Raw genomic sequence first — 24,140 nt, forward strand, 5'->3', positions numbered from 1 at the left:
ACCATACATACGTACATCAGAAAACATAAACTCACACAATTCCAGACCACATATAACATATACAACACATGAACTGGGACAGTCACTCGTGATACATGTATAGACATGGTGTTGTTATGGTAGTGTAGCTCTGGCTCAATCTCTATGACCAGTGACCCTCTGTCTTCTAGAAATCTTCTATAAATAATTTCTACCAGCATTCTATACCTTGCCATGTGGATGGCTTCTACCACAGATGATGCGTCTGAATACATACTATCATCAATATAGTATGAAGGTCTGTCTTGGCAGGTGGTAAATATATTGTCCTCTACATTAAAATATTTAACTTCTACATATCTCTCCTTCTCTTTCCCACTCGCCCTCTGTCTCTCTCTATGTGCCTCTCTTTCGCTCTCGCTCTTTCTTTCTCTCTCGCTCTCTTTCTCTCTCCCTTTCTGTCTCTCTCTCTCTCTCACTCTGTCTCTGTCTCTCTCTTTCTCTATGTCTATCTTTCTCTCTCACTCTTTCTCTTTGTTAATGATGGTTGTGTTTCCTGTCTAGTGGTGTTGGGCTCAGAGGACCGTACAATTAAGTCTGATTGTGTCCTTTGCTCCCTGCCTCTGTGCCTGGGAGATAATCCTCTTGTTAGTGTGGAACTGGGCCGGAGGTGAGTCTGATAATGGTATACTGGCCATGGTGGGCCGTGCCTGGCTGCCTGCACAACTCCTGCACCAGGCACCTCCATCAGGCTTCTTACTACTAACTCATCTGTCCCAGAACACAATGGGTTTAGGAACATCCCCAAACTCATCTTTTAAAGCACGCACCTCTGTCAGTTCAAGAATAGGCCTAGAGGGAAGGGATGAGATCCTAACTAATCTGTCCCAGTCACAATGTTGTCAGGAACTATTTTTGGCCAATGTCACGCTATTCTAATTTTCTGACGCCTGTAATGTTAGAGTTTTATTGACAAATCACCTTTTATTCTATTCTATTGTAGTTGGATTAGGGCATAAAATAGTCAGCAGCTGTCTCAGTGACTCGTTGACTTTTGGTGCTGGTTACGCACACCTCTCCACTGTCGCCCATCTTGGCACGGTGTGTGCCTGGAACCCGATAGTGGAGCGAGGGAGACAGAGAGAGAGAGCGGGAAGAGAGCGATATAGAGAGAGTGTAGGAGAGAGAGAGAAGAGTGAGAAATATCCACATGAAAAAATACTAAGTATACTATGGTAAAAATACTACAGCATTTACTGTAGTGTTTTTGCGGACTTTACTGTAGTATTTACTGTAGTGTTTACTGTAGTATACTGTAGTATTTACAGTTAATTATAGTATAACTACTGTAGTAAAAGAACTGTAGTATGTACTATAGTAATTAATATAGTGTTTTTGCAGATTGTATTATACTGTAGTATTTACTGTAGTGTTTTTGTGGACTGTAGTATAATATAGTATTTACTGTAGTGTTTTTGTGGACTGTAGTATAATATAGTATTTACTGTAGCATTCCAGGCACTACTGTAGTATTTACTTTAGTGTTTTGTTTTAATATCTGTGACATAGAGGTGGAGGCGTTCTCCTTATGGAAACCTACTGGATAGATACTAAAATAGTAAATGTTCCATAACCCGTAGGACTGGGTTCTGAATGGATAGTTTGGCGCTTTTGTTATTTTCTATAACCATTAGGGAACACAATATGGTCTATACTCGGCATGTAGGTTTCCCACTTATGGGTGGCACAAATTGCGATATGGGAGAAGGGAATGGCAGGGTATATGCAAATTAAATACTGTAGTATTTGCGTTTTTGCAGACGGTAGTGTTTTTGCGGACATTACTGTAGTATTTACTAGTGGGTTTTTTTGAGGATAGTAATATAGTAAGTACTACACCTGATCGAGGGATAATACTGTAAAAGCTAGAAGTTAAGTATAACTATAAGAAATCTAAGATGTGTCAAATAAATGATATGTATTTGGTTTGCTAACTTGCTAGCTAAGTGTCTAGATGTCAAGATCAAGCTTCTTGGTTATAGCAGATACATTCAATCCCCTCCTGGATCAAGATCCCTGATGCCAAAAGATCCCTGATGCCAAATTTTTATTTTTATAGTGCCCCTTGTGTGCACTTCCGGTAATACCGTATACCCCGGTATGGTAAAGAAACCCAACCCTATATTCTATAGTAAACTATATTAATGTTTCATGTGTTGAAGGAGAAAGAGAGAGAGAGTCGGTGGGAGAGAGGATGAGAGAGAGAGAAGTAGAGAGGCAGGTGAAACCTCACCACACCCAGGCGTTAAATTATGAATCTGCAGTACGGTGGCGGTGGTAGCAGAGCAGTGTGGGCAACACGGCAAGCAGCGCGCCAATCAGCTCGATGGCCAACCGAACAGAAGTCTCCCCTTAAAGACTTTAGACCAGTGAGCCCTGTTGATTAGAAACCCTATCAGGCTTAGAGGACTTGGATGAGACTCTCAAGCCAACATGGCTTTTTATAGCATTTAAATAACACCATCCAACTAATTGGTTTCATGTCGCCGCATAAGCAGGCTGTCGTTTTGACTTTGGGACGGGTGATAGTTGAGGACAGGGCCATGAATATTTAAAAGATTTAGCGTAGCCGCTGGCTCTATATTTGTAGATCCCCAGTGTCTGAATTCACGCTCTGGACGTTTGTTTTGTCATCTATCATTCGTGTTGACTCTCTAGGCTGCATCCAGTGTGAAGTGGTTTTACCATGTGATGTCCATTGAGGTGCTGGAAAAACATCATGATTAAAACAGATGATGAAGAAAATTCCATCCGCGTCCCAAATGACACCCTATTTCCCATATAGGGCCCATAGTACTCTGGTCAAAAGTAGTTCACTGCATAGGGAAATGGGTGCCATTTGGGATGCAGGTGCCATGTTTACCAGAACCATCGAGCAGGAAATTGCTTTTGGTTTCCCCGGCCTCTGCGGTCGGCCAGTGTTTCGATCCATCAGTCTCAGGTCTCGTGTCCTGCATGTGTCCAGGCTCAGTTCACTCATTTGGACCCATGAATTAGTCAGAAGAAGGGAAAACAACTGCCCCAAGCCACAATGTCAAATGGACGTTCTTGGTGCCATGGAAAATCCGACCCTGCCATCTTCTCTCTTTGCCCTCAACCCATACTGGACTGGACTGCAAGCACGGATGGGCAAAAATTACAAAATACAATTACAAAATACCATAAAGATCAATGTATCAAAATAAACTACAAAATAATTCTATTTTAAAATGTATTTAATTAAAACACATATTTTGTATTTTAAAATACAGAAATGCATTTGCAAGTAGCCAGACTGAACAGCAACAATGTTGTCAGTAACTGTTACAGGAACGTTTTACTTGCTATGACTGGGATATGTTGTTGTTTAACTACCTTAGTTGAGCAAAGCACTCTGGATAAACAGGTCTGCTAATTGACCAAAATGTATATGTGAAAATGAACATGCATATTGTGTGTAGATAGGTGAGAAAAATAATCTATTTAATCCATTTTGAATTCAGGCTGTAACACAACAAAATGTGGAATAAGTCAAGGGGTTTGAATACTTCACGAATGCACTGTACTGTCTATCCCCTGCCCCTTTGTTTTTACACTGCTCCTGCTCGCTGTTTATTATCTATGCATAGTCACTGTACACTTTATGTACAAATTACCTTGACTAACTGGTACCCTCGCACATTGACTCGGTACCGGTACCCCCTTTATATAGCCTCGTTATTGTTATTTATTGTGTTACTTTTAAAGAATGTATCTTTTTTTACTTTAGTTTATTTAGTAAATATTTTCTTAACTCTATTGTTGGTTAAGGGCTTGTAAGTAAGCATTTCACGGTAAGGTCTACACCTGTTGTATTCGGCGCATGTGACAAATACATTTTTCATTTTTACATAAACATTTATATTTAGTTAATTTAGCAGATGCTTTTATCACATCATAGTTGTCGGGTCTGGACTATCATTAAATGTGATGACTGCTATTTTATCAAATCAAGTCTCTATGTGTAATTATTATTACATGATTAAACTAATCATGTGAACTTTAATTAACTAGGAAGTCGGGGCACCATGGGAAAATGTTTATAGAGTCTCTATTTCCCGAATCGACTCTTCAGATATTTTCATATCTTATCGATTAGTCTTCAATTAATGTATCATTATTACCTCATCAGGCTCATTACTGAATGTCGCAAACCCTTGGATATCTGCACGACCCTAGCCTCCATAATGAATCAGCGATATACAAATTGGCTTAATTATTTATTTACTAACTAACTAAACAAATCACAGAAATACATAAACAAACAATATAGTTATTGGTTACTAACACAACGCATTGATGAGTCCCTAGTGGGATAAAACGGTATGACGGCTTGTAGATAATGGAAAGGGGTGGGGACAGATGAAAAGAGGGAAAGACAAAATGGATTCACTACACACAGTTGATAATTATATCCATTGACATGCTAATCCTTTGCAGTTGAACGGCCGCTCATTCGAAAATAATTGCAATGTATATATTTAGGCCCGTATGTCGTCGTTGTCTTCTCTGTTGGAATCGCTGGTCCGTCAGCTGGAGAGTCAGTTCATCAGAGAGTCTCTGGTTAACTTCCCCAGAAGTCACAATGTCTTTCATGGTTGTAGCTTTCTCAGCGGCTCTGGATAGTGTCTGTTGTAATAGATATGTCAGGCGTACAGATGGTCGTTGCATAGATAGATGCTTCCGCGGTTGTCGTAATTCTACGTCTAGGATTTGCTCTTATTCTGTAGTGATCGATAGTCTCAGAGTTGAACCATTTCCAGCTGTGTAGCCAACACTACACGCTGTCTGGTCTCCTGGGCCTCCTATAGAGCTGTAGTTCTTAACCATTTCAACATGTAGCGTCAGCTCCATATTTTATGGTCTAATGTAAATTTAGTCAGGAGTGGGCTTTATACACTTCTGAGAAAAGGCGGCCCATGACGCCAATGTAACGTCTATACTCACATGGGCGTGGCCACTGATTTGGTTACCTTTATATGAAAACCCATATTTTCTCATTTAGAAGGTTAACATCACATTACATCTTTTCACAAATAGTGTCATGTTTAATAACAAACGTTTCACAATATTTAGATGTAAACCCCATAATTAAGAAGTGTACACAACCAAAGACACAATAATGTATGTTTCCTGTCCTTCATGAGATCACCAAATGAAACACACTCATCGTGACTGTCCCTTAAGTGTCCACGGACCACTCCCACATTCTCAAAAATAGAGATATTGTTTTAATTATTCAAACTTTTGATGTCCAAGGGTCTCTCTGTGTTCCATAGTTTACATTCCACGCTCAAACACTACAGAGCATAGAGGCAGCGTATTTTATGACTGCTATAAAACAGCTGACTTCCCGCTCTGCCCCTCTACGAGAGAGAGCACGCTGTAGAGTGGACCTAGTGTAACCTAATCCTTCAGATCATCACAGGAGAGTTATGACATAGTGCTATCAGACTTCTGATTCCAACGCAGGCTTGAAAAGGGAGCCACGAACTGAACTCAGACCTGTGTTCTTTATAAGAGCCTGTTATTGTTAATATGACAGTAATGGAACATGGATCGCGAGCAGAGCAACAACACCGTCATTGTTCTTTTAAATAAACACTGCTGGTTGTTCCCAGGTAATGCAGTGAGTCACCTTGTGAACCTTGTTGGAGGTGGACTGAGGTCCATGACTCCAATTGAGGAGCTAGAGCTGCTTTTGTCTTATATTCTGGCATCCAGTTATGTGTGTCAGATTGCATTCAACGTACTACTTAGAACGCACACTACTTAGAAAGCATGCCCAATGTATTGCTTAATTCTAAGTAGTGTGCAAGTACTGACGTTGGAACAAGTGCATGCCTAGTTTCACAGCCATCTGGGCCCACAGGCACCATACTGCAGGTCTCCTTATCAGCTGCCTTAACAACAGTCACCCTACAGAAGATGCCATGCCCTGCCAGCAGCTGTCATGCATTACCGGGCGAGGTGGGGTAACAGGGTAACCAGGTAACCTAAGGAACAAAGGCAACAGATGCGAGAGGTGTGCAATCATCCCGATTGGCCTTAAAGGGTGTTCCTTAGCATAGGCACACACACACACACACACACACGTGCTACTGTACTAAACACACTCTGGTCTAAGAACATCCTTGGATGCACACCAGAACCTCTCTTGAACAAAATACATGATACTTTATATGCTCGCTGATGCCTACTGAAACACCCACATGGACACGCACACAGCCTTGCCTGCCAGGTACAGTAGGAGGTGCTGCCAGCCTGTCTGACCAAAGTAGAGCAGAGCAGAGCAGAGCTCTCAGACAGATAGGTTGAAGTACATCAAGGCCAGAGCCATCTCTCTTCTGTCCTATGTCATCTCCACCGCACGCACGCATGCACACACACAACGCATTAGTTCTGTCAAGTTGTTGGTGAGGACACCAGACCGATGCGGTTCTGTAGGTTACTGAGTGTCTCTGGCCTTGCTAGAGAGAAGAGAAGGAGAGCTCCTGGTTTACAATACAATACTATGTTTCCCGAGAAACGTGATTCTCCCTCCCCTCCTCTCATTCTCCCTCCCCTCCTCTCTTCCCTCCCCATCTCTTACCTCTCTCCTCTCTTCTGTTTGCTGATTACGTCTCTGTGCGTGTGTTTTGTTCCCTCTTTCTCTGTGTAATTGTACGCTTTTAAAAGTCAGATTTCTCCTCTTGAATTTCAATCAAGAGGCTTCAAAGTGAGCGGCTCCATGACTGAGGGGTCATTAAACAGGGCTATGCTGTGCTGGGGATACTAGACCAGACCCAGGCCATTCAGTCACACACACACACACACACGCACGCACACACACACACACGCACAAGGAGACAGACACACAAACACTGTCCTGAAACTAAAGGCCCTCTCTCCAGCCATTCAGAGCTGGACATGAACAGAACAGTCTATTTAAACCCGGAACACACCACAACATCCAGTAGTCCTGAAGTCTACTCAAAAACGTGAGTGACATCAAGACAATGTTTAAATATTCACCAGTGTCCAACTGACTCCTCAGCTTTGACCGACTCCTCTGCTGACGAACAGAGCTCTGGGGAGATAGCTAAGTCTCCCAGACCACCACTTAGTGAAGTGATTCATGTTTGCAATACTATATAGGTCTTTCCCCTGAGTTGTCATTATTATTACAGTTATTACATTCTGACACTGTGCCACTGTGCGGTGCCCCTGTGGATGGACTCTGAATAGAGCCAGCAGGGAGAGCCAGGCGGACTCTGAATAGACCTGAGTATGGCTTGCCGGTGGGTAAAGATAGTGGACGATGGTGCCAGACATCAATCATCAGACAGTCTGGTTGAGTCCCAAATGTCATCCTGTACCATATACAGTGCATTTGGAAAGTATTCAGAACCCTTGACTTTTTCCACGTTTTATTACGTTACAGTCTTATTCTAAAATGTATTAAATAGTTTTTTTCCCTCATCAATCTACACACAATACCCCATAATGACAAACCAAAAACAGTTTTTTTTAAACATTTTTGCAAATGTATTAAAACAAAAAAACAGTAATATCATGTTTACATAAGTACTCAGTACTTTGTTGAAGCACCTTTGGCAGAGATTACAGCCTCAAGTCTTTTTGGGTATGACGCTACAAGCTTGGCACACCTGTATTTGGGGAGTGTCTCCAATTCTTCTCTGCAGATCCTCTTAGGCTGTGTCAAGTTGGATGGGGAGCGTCGCTGCACAGCTATTTTAAGGTCTCTCCAGAGATGTTCAATTGGATTCAAGTCCGGGCTCTGGCTCGGCCACTCAAGGGCATTCAGAGACTTGTCCCGAAGCCACTCCTGCGTTGTCTTGGCTGTGTGCTCTGGAGCAGGTTTTCATCAAGGATCTCTCTGTACTTTGCTCCGTTCATCTTGCCGTCGATCCTGACTGGTCTCCCAGTCCCAGCCGCTGAAAAACATCCCCACAGCATGATGCTGCCACCACCATGCTTCACCGTAGGGATGGTGCCAGGTTTCCTCCAGACGTGACGCTTGGCATTCAGGCCAAAGAGTTCAATCTTGGTTTCATCAGACCAGAAAATCTTGTTTCTCATGGTCTGAGAGTCCTTCAGGTGCCTTTTGGCAAAATCTCCAAGCGGGCTGTCATATGCCTTTTACTGAGAAGAGGCTTCCATCAGGCTACGCTACCATAAAGGCCTGCTTGGTGGAGTGCTGCAGAGATGGTTGTCCTTCTGGAAGGTTGTCCCATCTTCAGAGAGGAACTCTGGAGCTCTGTGAGTATGACCATCAGGTTCTTGGCCTCCTCCCTGACCAAGGCCCTTCTCCCTCGATTGATCAGTTTGGCCGGTTGGCCAGCACTAGGAAGAGTCTTCGTGGTTCCAAACTTCTTCCATTTAAGAATGATGGAGGCCACTGTGTTCTTGGGGATCTTCAATGCTGCAGAAATGTTTTGGTACCCTTCCCCATATCTGTGTCTCGACACAATGCTGTCTCGGAGCTCTACGGACAATTCCTTCAACCTCATTGCTTGGTTTTTCCTCTGACATGCACTGTCAACTGTGGGACCTTATATAGACAGGTGTGTGTGCCTTTCCAAATCATGTCCAATCAATTGAATTTACCTCAGGTAGACTCCAATCAAGTTGTAGAAACATCTCAAGGATGATCAATGGAAACAGGATGTACCTGAGCTCAATTTCAAGTCTCATAACAAAGGGTCTGAATACTTATGTAAGTAAAGTATTTCGCTTTGTTGTCATGGGGTATTCTGTGTAGATTGATGAGGATTTTTTAAAACATTTAATACATTTGACAATAAGGCTGAAACGTAACAAAATGTGTAAAATGTCAAGGGGTCTGAACACTTTCCGAATGCACTGTATAGTGCACTACTTTTGACCAGGGTCCTATGGGTGCACTAGGGAATAGGGGGAATTGGGACGTAGACTGCGTGGGTGTGGAGGGGCACGGTGGCACTCAGGGCTCTATCTACCCCACAGTAGGCCCTTTGTATCTCCAGCTGCAGAAGGATAAAAGGCCCTGTTTAAACCATCAGACCCCCGGATCTAACTGCTGCTGCGCCCGTCAAGTTCTCTTCACCACTTTAATTACCTGCACAGTAGAGGCGGCCGTTGGTACCTTAATTGGGGAGAACTGGCTCATAGTAAAAGCTGAAACTGAATAAATGGAATGGTATGAAACACATGGTTTCCATGTGATTGATACCATTCCATTTACTCCATTCCAGCTATTATTATGAACCTTCCTCCCCTCAGCAGCCTCCTGTGCTGCACAGAGCTGGGTAACTGTCAGCCATTACGGTGCTCACAGTCATACTGTGGCAGATGGCAGCAGAAGTGAGAGAGGAGTAAGCAACCCAGCGCTGTCACGTTCCTGACCTGTTTTCTCTACTCCGCTTGATCCTGTTTTGGTGGGTGTTTCTGTAACGGCTGTCAATGTCGTTCTCCTCCTCAGACGAGGAGGAGCATGGATCGGACCAAGATGCGGAGGGATAAGTGTTCATTATTTAATGACAAAACAACAAAACACTTCAACATACAAAACAACAAACGTGACAAACCCGAAACAGTCCTGTGTGGCCCAAACGCTGACACAGGAACAAACACCCACAAAACACAAGTGAAACCCAGGCTGCCTTAGTATGATTCTCAATCAGGGACAACGAATGACACCTGTCTCTGATTGAGAATCATACCAGGCCGAACACAAAATCCCAACATAGAAATAGAAAACATAGACTGCCCACCCAAAACTCACGCCCTGACCAATAAACAACTACAAAACAAGAGAAAACAGGTCAGGAACGTGACAAGCGCTGTGTAAATAGTGGGCTGAACTACACTCCAATGTATTTTGTAACAAGATACTTTCGAAAGATGTAATTTGTATTGGGCGGAACTAAATTCCAATGCGTATTTCAATTACTTCTGATTATTTTGTATGTTGTATTACACTGGGCTGAACTACACTCCAATGTATTTTGTTACAAGATACTTTCGAAATACTTCATTTGTATTTTCAAAATACAACATATTTTTCTATACCATTACTTTAAAGTAGTTCGCCATTTTGTGGCCCTCTTTCACCCTACATTGATGTCTAAAGTATGATGGCACTGTCACGCCCTGACCTTAGAGATCCTTTTTATGTCTCTATTTGGTTTGGTCAGGGTGTGATTTGGGGTGGGTATTCTATGTTCTTTCGTTCTATTATTTGTATTTCTATGTTTTGGCCAGGATGGGTTCTCAATCAGGGACAGCTGTCTATCGTTGTCTCTGATTGAGAACCATACTTAGGTATCCCTTTTTCCCACCTGTCTTTGTGGGAAGTTGACTTTGTTTGTGGCTCATTGCCTTAAGCTTCACGGTTTGTTTTGTAGTGTTTATTGTTTTGTTCGGTGTCTTTTCTAATAAAAAGAAAATGTCCGCTCACCACGCTGCGCTTTGGTCTCCTCCTTTTGACGGCCGTGACAGAACTTCCCACCACCAAGGGACCAAGCAGCGTGATAAGGGGGAGCAGCGCTATCTGGAGAAATGGACATGGGAGGAGATACTGGACGGTAAGGGACCCTGGAGGCAGGCTGGGGAGTATCGCCGTCCACGGGAGGAACTGGAGGCAGCGAAAGCAGAGCGGCAGCGTTACGAGGGAACATGGCTAGCAAGGAAGCCCGAGAGGCCACCCCCAAATTTTTGGCGAGCATCGTACTGGTCAGGCACCGTGTTATGCGGTGGAGCGCACGGTGTCTCCAGTACACGTTCTTAGCCCAGTGCGCTACATTCCAGCTCCCCGCATCTGCCGGGCTAGGGTGAGCATCCAGCCAGGACGGGTTGTGCCAGCCCTGCTCTCCAGACCTCTAGTGTGCCTCCATGGCCCAGTATATCCTGCACCGGCTCTGCGCACTGTGTCTCCGGTACGTCTGCACAGCCCAGTGCGTCCTGTGCCAGCGCCCCGCATTTGCAGGGTGAAGATAACCACCCAGCCAGAACGGGTTGTGCAGGCTCTAAGCTCGAGACCTTCAGTGCGCCTCCACGGCTCAGTGTATCCGGTGCCTCTGCCAAGGACAAGGCCTCCTGTATGTCTCTCCAGCCTGGTGAGTCCTGTGGCAGCTCCACGTACCAGACTGCCCATACGTCTCCTCACTCCAGTGATGATCCATGGCAAGAAGCCTCCAGTGATGATCCATGGCAAGAAGCCTCCAGTGATGAACCATGGCAAGAAGACTCCAGTGATGAACCATGGCAAGAAGACTCCAGTGATGATCCATGGCAAGAAGCCTCCAGTGATGATCCATGGCACGAAGCCTCCAGTGATGATCCATGGCACGAAGCCTCCAGTGATGATCCATGGCAAGAATTCTCCAGTGACGATCCATGGCACGAAGCCTCCAGTAAGGAGTCATGGCACTAAGCCTCCAGCGACGGTCCCTAGTCCGGAGCCTCCAGCGACGGTCTCCAGTCCGGGGGTGCTCAGTCCGGGGCCCGCTACGAGGGTGCTCAGTCCGGGGCCCGCTACGAGGGTCCCCAGTCCGGGGTCGGCGACGAGGGTCCCCGCACCAGAGGTGCCACCGCGGATAGATGCCCACCCAGACCCTCCCCTATAGGTTCAGGTTTTGCGGCCGGAGTCCGCACCTTTGGGGGGGGGGTGGTACTGTCACGCCCTGACCTTAGAGATCCTCTTTATGTCTCTATTTGGTTTGGTCAGGGTGTGATTTTGGGGTGGGTATTCTATGTTCTTTCGTTCTATTATTTGTATTTCTATGTTTTGGCCAGGATGGGTTTTCAATCAGGGACAGCTGTCTATCGTTGTCTCTGATTGAGAACCATACTTAGGTGGCCCTTTTTCCCACCTGTCTTTGTGGGAAGTTGACTTTGTTTGTGGCACATTGCCTTAAGCTTCACGGTTTGTTTTGTAGTGTTTATTGTTTTGTTCGGCGTCTTTTCTAATAAAGAGAACGCTGTACGCTGCGCTTTGTTCTCCTCCTTTTGACGGCCGTGACGGGCACTATGGTGTGATAAGAGCATGAACTCAAGATCAATGACAATTCCCAGTGTGCTTTGCAGTTGTTCATTTTTACATATACATTTAGGTTATTTAGCAGACACTCTTATCACAACATAGTGTCATGAGACTTTTGATACCGTTGTAGGGTGAAAGAGGGCCACAAAATTGTGAACCGCAATAAAGAAATGGTATAGAAAAGTATTTTGTATTTATAATATATAAATCACAGCTTTTGAAAGTATCTTGTTACAAAATACTTTGGAGTGTAGTTCAGCCCGTGGAATACAAATGACAAAATATAAAAATACGTATTTCAAATACATGTAACAGAAATACTGCCCTCCTCTGAACGTAGCTCAATAATCCAGCTTCATCAACCCAACCTGGCTTTGGCAATGGCTTGTCATGTGGCCCAACTGCAGGGTCAAAATAACCAAACGTGTTCTGTCCAATATTTACCCAAATTGAGTTTTGAGTGCATTTGCATATATTGGTGTGTAGTCACAAGCCCTGCCTCAGGGATAATTGCAGTCATTCTCTACTGACAGATTCATAAAACGAAAAGTATTATTATATGTTATGCAATGATGTTTCTGTGGTATGATGACTAATCATTAAAATATCACTTTTCTCACTTTTCATCCCTCTCTCCTCCCTTCCTCTCTGCTGTAGATGGTGGTACTGATGGACCCCATGGAGGATCCAGATGATATCCTGCGTGCCAACCGTTCCCGGGAAAAGACCTATATGTTCGACGTAGCGTTTGACTACTCAGCCAACCAGGAGGAGGTGTACAGAGCCACGACCAAGGGCCTAATCGAAGGCCTCATATCTGGCTACAACGCCACCGTTTTCGCCTACGGACCCACAGGTTTGTCATAGCTGCCATATCCTCTATTCCAGTGGTTCCGAAGCATTTTATAGTCCCGTACCACTTCAAACATTCAACCTTCAGCTGCGTACCCCCTCTAGCACCAGGTTCAGCGCACTCTCAAATGTTGTTTTTTGCCATCATTGTACGATACATTTATTAAACATAAGAATAATTGTGAGGTTTAGACACAACCCGGCTCGTGGGAAGTGACTAAGAGCTCTTATAGGAACAGGGCATAAATAATAATATAATAATAATCAATAATTTTGCTCTTTATTTAAACATCTTACATATAAAACCTTATTTGTTCATCGAAAATTGGGAATAACTCACCACTGGTTAATGAGAAGGGTGTGCTTGAAAGGATTCACAAAGCTCTGCAATGTTGGGTTGTATTGGAGTCTCAGTCTGAAATCATTTTCCACACACAGTCTGTGCCTGTATTTAGTTTTCATGCTAGTGAGGGCCGAGAATCCACTCTCACATAGTTACGTGGTTTCAAAGGGCATCAGTGTCTTAACAGCGCGATTTGCCAAGGCAGGATACTCTGAGCGCAGCCCAATCCAGAAATCTGGCAGTGGCTTCTGATTAAATTACATTTTCACAGAACCGCTTGTTGCAATTTCGATGAGGCTCTCTTGTTCAGATATTGGTAAATGGACTGGAGGCAGGGCATGAAAGGGATAACGAATCCAGTTGTTTGTGCCATCTGTTTCGGGAAAGTACCTGTGTAATTCCGCACTCAACTCACTCCGGTGCTTCGCTATATCATATTTGACATTGTCCGTAAGCTTGAGTTCATTTGCACACAAAAAAAGCATACAATGGTGGAAAGACCTGTGTGGTGTCCTTGTTAATGCAGACAGAGAAGAGCTCCAACTTCTTAATCATAGCCTCAATTTTGTCCCGCACATTGAATATAGTTGTGGAGAGTCCCTGTAATCCTAGATTCAGATCATTCAGGCGAGGAAAAACACCCAGATAGGCCAGTCGTGTGAGAATCTCATCAACATGCAAATGGTCAGACAAGTGAAAATTATGGTCAGTAAAGAGAACTTTAAGCTCGTCTCTCAATTTTAAAAAAACGTGTCAATATTTTGCCCCTTGATAACCGGTGGACTTCTCTGTATGTTGTAAAAGCGTTACACGGTCGCTGCCCATATCATTACACAATGCAGAAAATACACGAGAGTTCACGGGCTTTAAAACCATTTTCACTGTAGTGTCCAAAATGTCTATCAAGCTGTCAGGCATTCTTTTGGCAGCAAGAGCCTCTCGGTGGATGCTGCAGTGTACCAAAGTGGCATCGGGAGCAACTGCTTGCAAGCGAGTTACCACTCCACTATGTCTCCCTGTCATGGCTTTTGCGCCATCAGTACAGATACCAACACATCTTGACCACCAGTACTTTACCACCAGTACTTTAAACATATCCTCTCCTGTTGTCCTGGTTTCCAGTGGTTTGCAGAAGAGGGTCTCATCCTTAATTGACCCCCCATAAATGTAACGGACATATGCCAGGAGCTGTATCAGGCCCGCCACGTCTGTTGACTCATCCAGCTGTAACGCATAGAATTCACTGGCTTGTATGCGAAACAGTAATTGTTTCAAAATATATCCTGCCGTGTCACTGATGCGTTGTGAAACAGTGTTGTTTGATGAAGGCTGTAATGAACACGATGGGAGACAGAGAGTTGGTTTCAAGCGCAGGGCGCAGCAGGTGTTTATTGTAAAGGACCACAGGAGGAGGCAGGTAGCTGGGTCCAGGGGCAGGCAGGTGTTTATTGTAAAGGACCACAGGAGGAGGCAGGTAGCTGGGTCCAGGGGCAGGCAGAAGGTCATACACATGGTGTCCAAAAGGGCAACAGTACAGGCAGGGAAAAGGCTAGTAACGTAGTCCTAGAGATCAGGCAATAAGTAGATAACAGGAAATCCGATAGGCTAAAGTACAGGCAGGGAATAGGCAAAAAGGCGTCGTTAGTGAGGCAGTCAAAAACTATAATACACAGGAGGAGTACATCACGGGGAAAACAGAGCTCTGAAAGACGTGTGTCACAAAACAAACAATACCTCACAGTGATGCGGTGCAAAGAACTGAACTAAATAGTGTGTGATAATGACATACAGGTGTGTGAACAGGTGATTAGAATACAAGTGATTGGGATCTGGAGAGTGAGCTGCGTTCAGGGGATCTACGTGTTTGAGGGTGTGAGTTGGAAGCAGACGTTACAAAGGCATTGTCTGTATAGTTTTTTGGGGCCTTTTCCCACCAGCATTGTCCCAAACATATCCGCGGCAGCAGGAAGAATTAAGTCCTCCACAATAGTATGGTACTTGCCTATCTTAGCCACTCGGTAGCTCACCATATAAGACGCTTCTAGCCCCTTCTTATTAATGGAATCTTTTGCTTTTAAAGGTCTTACTACTCGAAAGTTGTCTTAATTCTCGCTCAAAAAACTCCTGTGGATTATTTTTCAAATTGGCATGTTTTGTTTCTAAATGTCTGCGCAAGAGTTGTGAGATAGTACTTTTGCACATATAACACACTGTGGCTGAGGAAAGGCACTTCTCCCAATAAGTGAACCCCAAATCAATGTAGTTTTCATCATATTTGCGCCTCTTCGATGGTCCAACATCCCTGTCTGTGTAACGTTCGTCGTTGGGAGAAAGAGAGGAGGACCAAGGTGCAGCGTGGTAAGGATTCATTATCTCTTTTAATGAAAACGAATACTCGAACAAAAACAACAAAACACGAGAACGAAACGAAACAGTCCTGAATGGTGAAAATACAAAACACAGAACAGAAAATAATCACCCACGACACACAGGTGGGAAAAGGCTACCTAAGTATGATTCTCAATCAGAGACAACTAACGACACCTGCCTCTGAATGAGAACCATACCAGGCCAAACGCAAAACACAACATAGAAAAACAAACATAGACAACCCACCCAACTCACGCCTTGACCATACTAAAATAAAGACATAACAAAAGATCTAAGGTCAGAACGTGACAGTACACCCCCCCCCCCCAAAGGTGCGGACTCCGGCCGCAAAACCTGAACCTATAGGGGAGGGTCTGGGTGGATGTCTGTCCGCGGTGGCGGCTCTTGCGCGGGTCGTGGACCCCACTCCACCATCGTCTTAGCCCGCTTAAGTGGTGTCTTTGGCGCGGCGACACTCGCCGCCGACCTTGGACTGGGGACCCTAATAAAGGGCACCACTGGACTGAGGGGCGCCTCTGGACTGGGGGGCGCCTCTGGACTGAGGGACGCCTCTGGACTGAGGGGCAGCTCCGGACTGAGGGGCAGCTCCGAACTGAGGGGCGGCTCAGGCGCCTCTGGACTGAAGGGCGGCTCAGGACAGACGGGCGGCTCAGGTGGCTCTGGACAGACGGGCGGCTCAGGACAGACGGGCGGCTCAGGCGGCTCAGGACAGACGGGCGGCTCAGGCGGCTCAGGACAGATGGGCGGCTCAGGCGGCTCAGGACAGACGGGCGGCTCAGGCGGCTCAGGACAGACGGGCGGCTCAGGCGGCTCAGGACAGACGGGAGACTCTGGCAGCGCTGGGCATGAGGAACTCTGGCAGCACTGAACAGGCGGGAGCACCTGTAGGCAGGAGACGGAGAGACAGCCTGGTGCGGGGGGCTGCCACCGGAGGGCTGGTGCGTGGAGGCGGCACCGGATAGACCGGACCGTGGAGGCGCACTGCAGGTCTCGAGCACCGAGCCTGCCCAACCCTACCTGGCTGAATGCTCCCTGTAGCCAGGCCAGTGCGGCGAGGTGGAATAGCCCGCACTGGGCTGTGCTGGTGAACCGGGGACACCATGCGTAGGGCTGGTGCCATGTACCCCGGCCCGAGGAGACGCACTGGAGACCAGATGCGCTGAGCCGGCTTCATGGCACCTGGCTCGATGCCCACTCTAGCCCGGCCGATACGAGGCGCTGCTATGTACCGCACCAGGCTATGCCTGCGCACCGGGGACACCGTGTGCCTCACGGCATAACACGGTGCCGGCCCGGTCCCTCTCTCTCCACGGTAAGCACGGGGAGTTGGCTCAGGTCTCCGACCTGACTTAGCCACACTCCCCGTGTGCCCCCCCAATAAATTTTTGGGGCTGCATCTCGGGATTCCAACCGCGCTGCCGTGCTGCCTCCTCATACCACCGCCGCTCAGCTTTCGCTGCCTCCAGCTCTGCTTTGGGGCGGCGATATTCTCCACCCTGAGCCCAGGGTCCTTCTCCGTTCAAAATCTCCTCCCATGTCCAGGAGTCTTGAGATTTCGGCCGCTGCTGCTGCTGCTGCTGCTGCCCGTTACCACGCTGCTTGGTCCTTTGGTGGTGGGTGATTCTGTAACGTTCGTCGTTGGGAGAAAGAGAGGAGGACCAAGGTGCAGCGTGGTAAGGATTCATTATCTCTTTTAATGAAAACGAATACTCGAACAAAAACAACAAAACACGAGAACGAAACGAAACAGTCCTGAATGGTGAAAATACAAAACACAGAACAGAAAACAATCACCCACAAAACACAGGTGGAAAAAGGCTACCTAAGTATGATTCTCAATCAGAGACAACTAACGACACCTGCCTCTGATTGAGAACCAGGCCAAACGCAAAACACAACATAGAAAAACGAACATAGACAACCCACCCAACTCACTCCCTGACCATACTAAAACAAAGACATAACAAAAGAACTAAGGTCAGAATGTGACAGTCTGTCATATTTGCGCCTCTTCGATGGTCCAACATCCCTGTCTTTCCCTGATAAGGGGGCAGCAGCTCTTTGGCTGTTGGATGTGCTCGTGGAAGCAGAACAACTTGTGTCGTTGACAGGTGCAGGTATAGTACTGCTGGTAGTAGCAGTACTGCCAGTAGAGCTGGTATGTGTCTCTTTAACCATTTATCAATTTTCGAGCAAACGGAATGAGCAGCAGCTACATTTGGCTACGTACAGACCATTAGTGGAATTCCCGCGAGAGAGTAACGGTTAATGTGATTGGATGTTAATTATTTGATTAGGCTATCTGTATTTGACATTGTGTTGTTATTTCGCTGAACACTAGATAGTTTAATTAGATTTTTGGCAGTGACACAAGGCTACTCAGGCGAGAAAAAAACCTGTGTAGCCCCATTGGAAAATATAAATGGACTGTTTGAAAATGTGAAGGAAAAAATATGTAATTTTTTTAATATATATTTTTTAATGTGAATCACATTTTTATTTGGTGTATCCCCACGGCATTGCGCGTACTTGGGGATACCTGCTCTATTTTAATTGTGTGCATGTGTGTGAATGCATGTGTGCATGTGTCCTTTGTCCTTGTGTGTGTTGTCCTCACCTACCACCCACTGGGCACCAGGGGAGAACATTACATAGGAAATAATCAGCCTGGGGGTTGATGATCCTGACTGCATGTATTTTTATCCAAGTTATTTATTATTATTTTGCTCATTACAGCCGTATAATCAAACTCATATAGTGCTATCTTCCTTTTCCACTTGATTAATCTGGTGGTTCTAGATTTTAATTAGTCTGATTTGTTACCATATGGACTTGGGAGGGGTGTTGTGTGTCATCTCTGAATCTGCTTTTAATAGGAACAGGAAATTGTGTCATAGGGAGCACCTGACTGCCAAGAAGCAGGGCTCAGACAGTCAGTCACTACCTAGAAAGACAAATACAACTGACCCAAAAGTAACTTCCCCTCCATCCCTTCCTCCCCCCCTCCCTCCTGCTGTCTGTCTCTCCCTGTAGACTCACCACTTTTAATCTCTGCTCATCTCAAATTAAACTAATTAAACTCCATGTGTCACAGTCTTGTTGTCCTAAACAGAATTAAGATCTGGTGACCAGGCTGTCCTTCTCGACCTAAACAGGCATGGTTTCTTGAAATAGAGCTTGACTGGGGTTAAGCTTTCAACAAGAAGGCTTTTTAATATTGAGTTTAAACATAGTGTACAGCTACTGAATGTGAGGCAAATTCCTGTAAAAGGCCAAATAAATTAACTGAATTTAAAGGAGAAGTTTTCTTTTTTACAACCATATCTCTCTTTTTGATGTACTGTACATGGAATGTTATTTGAAGGGTCCAGATAATTTTTTTGTGATTTCACTTGTTTTTCAGAAACTTATCCCAAACAACAAAACATTTTCTCATCATTAGGAAGTGATTTGCTGTTTAGGGTAAGGTTCTCAAAAACAAGTGAAATCACAAAAAAAGGTGTCTGGACCCTTCCATAACATCTCAGTTAGTACATAACATTCTGAGAACCAAATGTTTCTTACAGCTAGATGAGAGCCCAGGTTGTCTTATGAATATTTAGCATACAACTCTCCGGTAATGGTGCAGGATACCGAGCTAGCACAAAACGTTCTGAGAACCATATGTTTCTTAGGTGGGAATTTCAGTACTTCAGCATAACGTTTTCTGAAGGTTTCCTCATAGTTCTATTTAAAGTCATGTTCTCAGAACATTAAGAAAACTTTCCATAAAAAACACAAGAATACATTAGTAACGTTCAAAGAATGTTCTAAGAATGTTATTTAAAAACACATACATTCCGTTCTGATTCAACAAAACTCTTTCAAGTGAGTGTTCAAGTGTGTTGGCTGTGCCTTCTAATTGGTCACACCTGATCTTAATGAGTGCTTGTTTCCTTTGAAATAGGGTCTGTTTGAATAGACTAAAATGAACATCTTGGTATGAGTTTAAAAAAAGGGCATGCTAGCTCCATCCTGGTGGCGCAGTGGACAAATTCCATGGGTAGAGAAATGAAGAGCTTAGGTTTGAATCTCACTGACGCCATGCCACAATAAAAAAAGTAATGTGTTTGCATGATTAATGCCTAAGCAAATTCATTTCCAAGTGTCATGCCTGTGTTCAAAACAGTCAACCTAAGCTAGCAGAAAATTATTTAATTAAGTTACATTTAATAAAACCCAGTAAAACCATAGTAAAATGTTCTCAGATCCTCCATGCAACCAAGACATTTACATTCCCAGAACAGGTGTGATGTTCACTTCCGTTCTCAGAAAGTTTAAAAACGTTCAGTTTTACCAATCAGGAAACGTATGGCTTAGTTCCCAGAACCAATGGGAAACCAAAAACGTACGTTCCCACAACTTACAAAGAACCAAATGTGCTTGCTGGGAACACATTTACATCATTTTTTTGGGGGGGCTGTGAAAAAGAGAACTTCTCCTTTAAGTGAACTGATCTTGCAGAAAGGGGTACAAAAATTATAGTAATGACCCTGAAATAGACACTATTCAATGATCAAGTTGTTTGGTATTAACAATTTTATTCCCTTCAACTCAAACTGCAAACTGTGATTGTGAATATTTTCCTTCTTTGTGTGTGTGCGTGTGTGTCTGTGCTCAGGTTGTGGGAAGACGTACACTATGTTGGGGACGGACAGGGAACCGGGGATCTACGTACGGACTCTAAATGACCTGTTCAAAGCCATCGAGGAGACCAGCGATGACATGCAGTACAACATCTCCATGTCATACCTGGAGGTGAGAATGCATACTATGTCTATGTCTGCTTCCCAAATGGCATCCAATTCCCAATATAGTGCACTACATTTCAAAGGTAGTACACTATATGGGGAATAGGGTGCTCTTTTGGGACGCAACCTGTGTCTTCCATTGTTTCTCTTAGGAATACCCTAACAACATGTCTGATAACACACATCCAACACAGCCATCAGCAGCCTAATTATGCTATAACAAACTACCCTATCACCTGACCCACAAGGCTTTCAGTTCAGCTAAGGTCATCAACAGTGATGTAGTCACCATTTTTTTCTTTCTTTTTTAACTAGGCAAGTCAGTTAAGAACAAATTCTTATTTACGATGACGGCCTACCAGAAGGCAAAAGGCCTCCTGCGGGGACAGGGGCTGGGATTAAAAATATATACAAATATAGGACAAAGCACACATCACGACAAGAGAGACAACACAACACTACATAAAGAGAGACCTAAGACAACAACATAGCATGGCAGCAACACATGAAAAACAGCATGGTAGCAACCCAAAATAACAACAGCATGGTAGCAACCCAAAATAACAACAACATGGTAGCAACACAACATGGCAGCAGCACAAAACATGGTACAAACATTATTGGGCACAGACAACAGCACAAAGGGCAAGAAGGTAGAGACAACAATACATCACACAAAGCAGCCACAACTGTCAGTAAGTGTCCATGATTGAGTCTTTGAATGAAGAGATGAAGATAAAACGGTCCAGTTTGAGTTTTTTTGCAGCTTGTTCCAGTCGCTAGCTGCAGTGAACTGAAAAGAGGAGCGACCCAGGGATGTGTGTGCTTTGGGGAACTTTAACAGAATGTCAAATCAAATTTCATTAGTCACATGCGCCGAATACAACAGGTGTAGACCTTACAGTGAAATGCTTACTTACGAGCACCTAACCAACAATGCACTTTAAAAAAATACGGATAAGAAATAAAACTAACAAGTAATTAAAGAGCAGCAGTAAAATAACAATAGCGAGACTATATACAGGGCGGTACCGGTACAGAGTCAATGTGTGGGGGCACCGGTTAGTTGAGGTAATATGTACATGTAGGTAGTTATTAAAGTGACTATGCATAGATGATAACAACAGAGAGTAGCAGCAATTTAAAATAGGGGGGAGGGGCAATGCAAATAGTCTGGGTAGCCATTTGATTAGGTGTTCAAGAGTCTTATGGCTTGGGGGTAGAAGCTGTTTAGAAGCCTCTTGGACCTAGACTTCGCACTCCGGTACCGCTTGCCGTGCGGTAGCAGAGAGAACAGTCTATGACTAGGGTGGCTGGAGTCTTTGACAATTTTTAGGGCCTTCCTCTGACGCCGCCTGGTATAAAGGTCCTGGATGGCAGGAAGCTTGGCCCCAGTGATGTACTGGACCGTTCACACTACCTTCTGTCGTGTCTTGCGATCGGAAGCCGAGCAGTTGCCATACCAGGCAGTGATGCAACCAGTCAGGATGCTCTCGATGGTGCAGCTGTAGGACCTTTTGAGGATCTGAGGACCCATGCCAAATATTTTCAGTCTCCTGAGGGGGAATAGGTTTTGTCGTGCCCTCTTCACGACTATCTTGGTGTGCTTGGACCATGTTAGTTTGTTGGTGATGTGTACACCAAGGAACTTGAAGCTCTCAACCTACTCCACTGCAGCCCCATCGATGAGAATGGGGGCGTGCTCGGTCCTTCTGGTTGGGGTATGCACGTACGGTCACTGTGGGGATGACGTCATCAATGCACTTATTGATGAAGCCAATGGCTGATGGGGTGTACTCCTCAATGTCATCGGAGGAATCCCGGAACATATTTCAGTCTGTGCTAGCAAAACAGTCCTGTAGCTTAGCATCTGCTCCACTTTTTTATTGATCTAGTCACTGCTGCTTCCTGCTTTAATTTTTGCTTGTAAGCAGGAGTCAGGGGGATAGAATTATGGTCAGATTTGCCAAATGGAGGGCGAGGGAGAGCTTTGTATGCATCTCTGTGTGTGGAGTAAAGGTGGTCCAGAGTTTTCTTCCCTCAGGTTGCACATTTAACGTGCTGATAGAAATTTGGTAAAACGGATTTAAGTTTCCCTGCATTAAAGTTCCCGGCTACTAAGAGCACCGCCTCTGGGTGAGCGTTTTCTTGTTTGCTTATTGGCGGAACACAGCTCATTCAATTCTGTCTTAGTGCCAGCCTCTGACTGTGGTGATATGTAAACAGCTACGAAAAATACAGATGAAAACTCTCTAGGTAGGTAGTGTGGTCTACAGTTTATCATGAGATACTCTACCTCAGGCGAGCAATAGCTCGAGACTTCCTTAGATATTGTGCACCAGCTGTTATTTACAAAAATACATAGTCCACCGCCCCTTGTCTTACCAGATGCTGCTGTTCTATCCTGCCGGTGCAGTGTATAACCAGCCAGCTGTATGTTGATAGTGTCATTGTTCAGCCACGTCTCCGTGAAGCATAAGATATTACAGTTTTGAATGTCCCGATGGTAGTTTAATCTTCCGCGAAGGTCATATATTTTATTGTCCAAAGATTGCACGTTTGCTAGCAGAATGGAAGGAAGTGGGGGTTTATTTGATCGCCTACGAATTCTCAGAAGGCAGCCCGCCCTCCGGACCCTTTTTCTCCGGACCCTTTTTTCCGACTCCCCTTCACGCAAATCACGGGGATCTGGGCCTGTTCCCGAGAAAGCAGTATATTGTTCGCGTCGGCCTCGTCAGACCTGTTCTGTGACTGGCAGAACGGTATTGTATGTGGAGGATGAGGGCTGCAGGTGGTATTTCAGATAGGGGGGAGTGAGGCCTAAGAGGGTTTTTATAAATAAGCATCAACCAGTGGGTCTTGGTTTACAAGATGACCAGTTTACAGAGGAGAATAGAGTGCGGTGATGTTTCCTACAAGGAGCATTGGTGGCAAATCTGATGGCCGAATAGTAAAGAACATCTAGCTGTTCGAGAGCACCCTTACCTGACGATCTAAATTACGTCTCCGTAATCTAGCATGGGTAGGATGGTCATCTGAATCAGGGTTAGTTTGGCAGCTGTGGTGAAAGAGGAGCAATTATGATAGAGGAAACCAAGTCTAGATTTAACCTTAGCCTGCAGGTTTGATATGTGCTGCGAGAAGGGTAGTGTACCGTCTAGCCATACTCCCAAGTACTTGTATGAGGTGACTACCTCAAGCTCTAAACCCTCAGAGGTAGTATTCACACCGGTGGGGAGAGGGGCATTGGAGGTGTTCAGAACAAGGTTAAGGGCTTGTTGGACACTTAGAAAGCTTTGTTGTAGAGCATTTAACACAGAATCTGGGGAGTATAAGACTGTATCATCTGTATATAAATGGATATAAATGGATGAGAGAGCTTCCTACTGCCTGAGCTATGTTGAGAAGAGCATGGGTCCTAGGATCGAGCATTGGGGTACTCCCTTGGTGACAGGCAGTGGCTGAGAGCAGATTTTCTGACTTTATACACTGCACTCTTTGAGAGAGGTAGTTAGCAAACCAGGCCAAAGACCCCTCAGAGACACCAATACGTCTTAGCCGGCCCACAAGAATGGAATGGTCTTCGGTATCAAAAGCTTTGGCCAAGTAAATAAAAATAGCAGCACAACATTGCTTAGAATCAGGGGCAATGGTGTCGTCATTTAGGACATTTAAGGTTGCA

The 24,140-nt window shown here is 44.9% G+C and overlaps 1 protein-coding gene across 1 annotated transcript in view; it reads left to right on the top strand.

Annotated features, from left to right (window-relative positions):
- The window catches only part of LOC120029423 (kinesin-like protein KIF19), a 73,039-nt gene that overhangs the window by 26,206 nt on the left and 22,693 nt on the right, over positions 1 to 24,140 (top strand). The window contains 2 exon segments of the mRNA XM_038974637.1: positions 12,740 to 12,938; positions 20,329 to 20,465. Coding sequence (XP_038830565.1) covers positions 12,740 to 12,938; positions 20,329 to 20,465 — 336 coding nt within the window.

This window comes from Salvelinus namaycush, chromosome 35 (genome assembly GCF_016432855.1).
Source record: "Salvelinus namaycush isolate Seneca chromosome 35, SaNama_1.0, whole genome shotgun sequence".
Taxonomy (NCBI): Eukaryota; Metazoa; Chordata; class Actinopteri; order Salmoniformes; family Salmonidae; genus Salvelinus; species Salvelinus namaycush.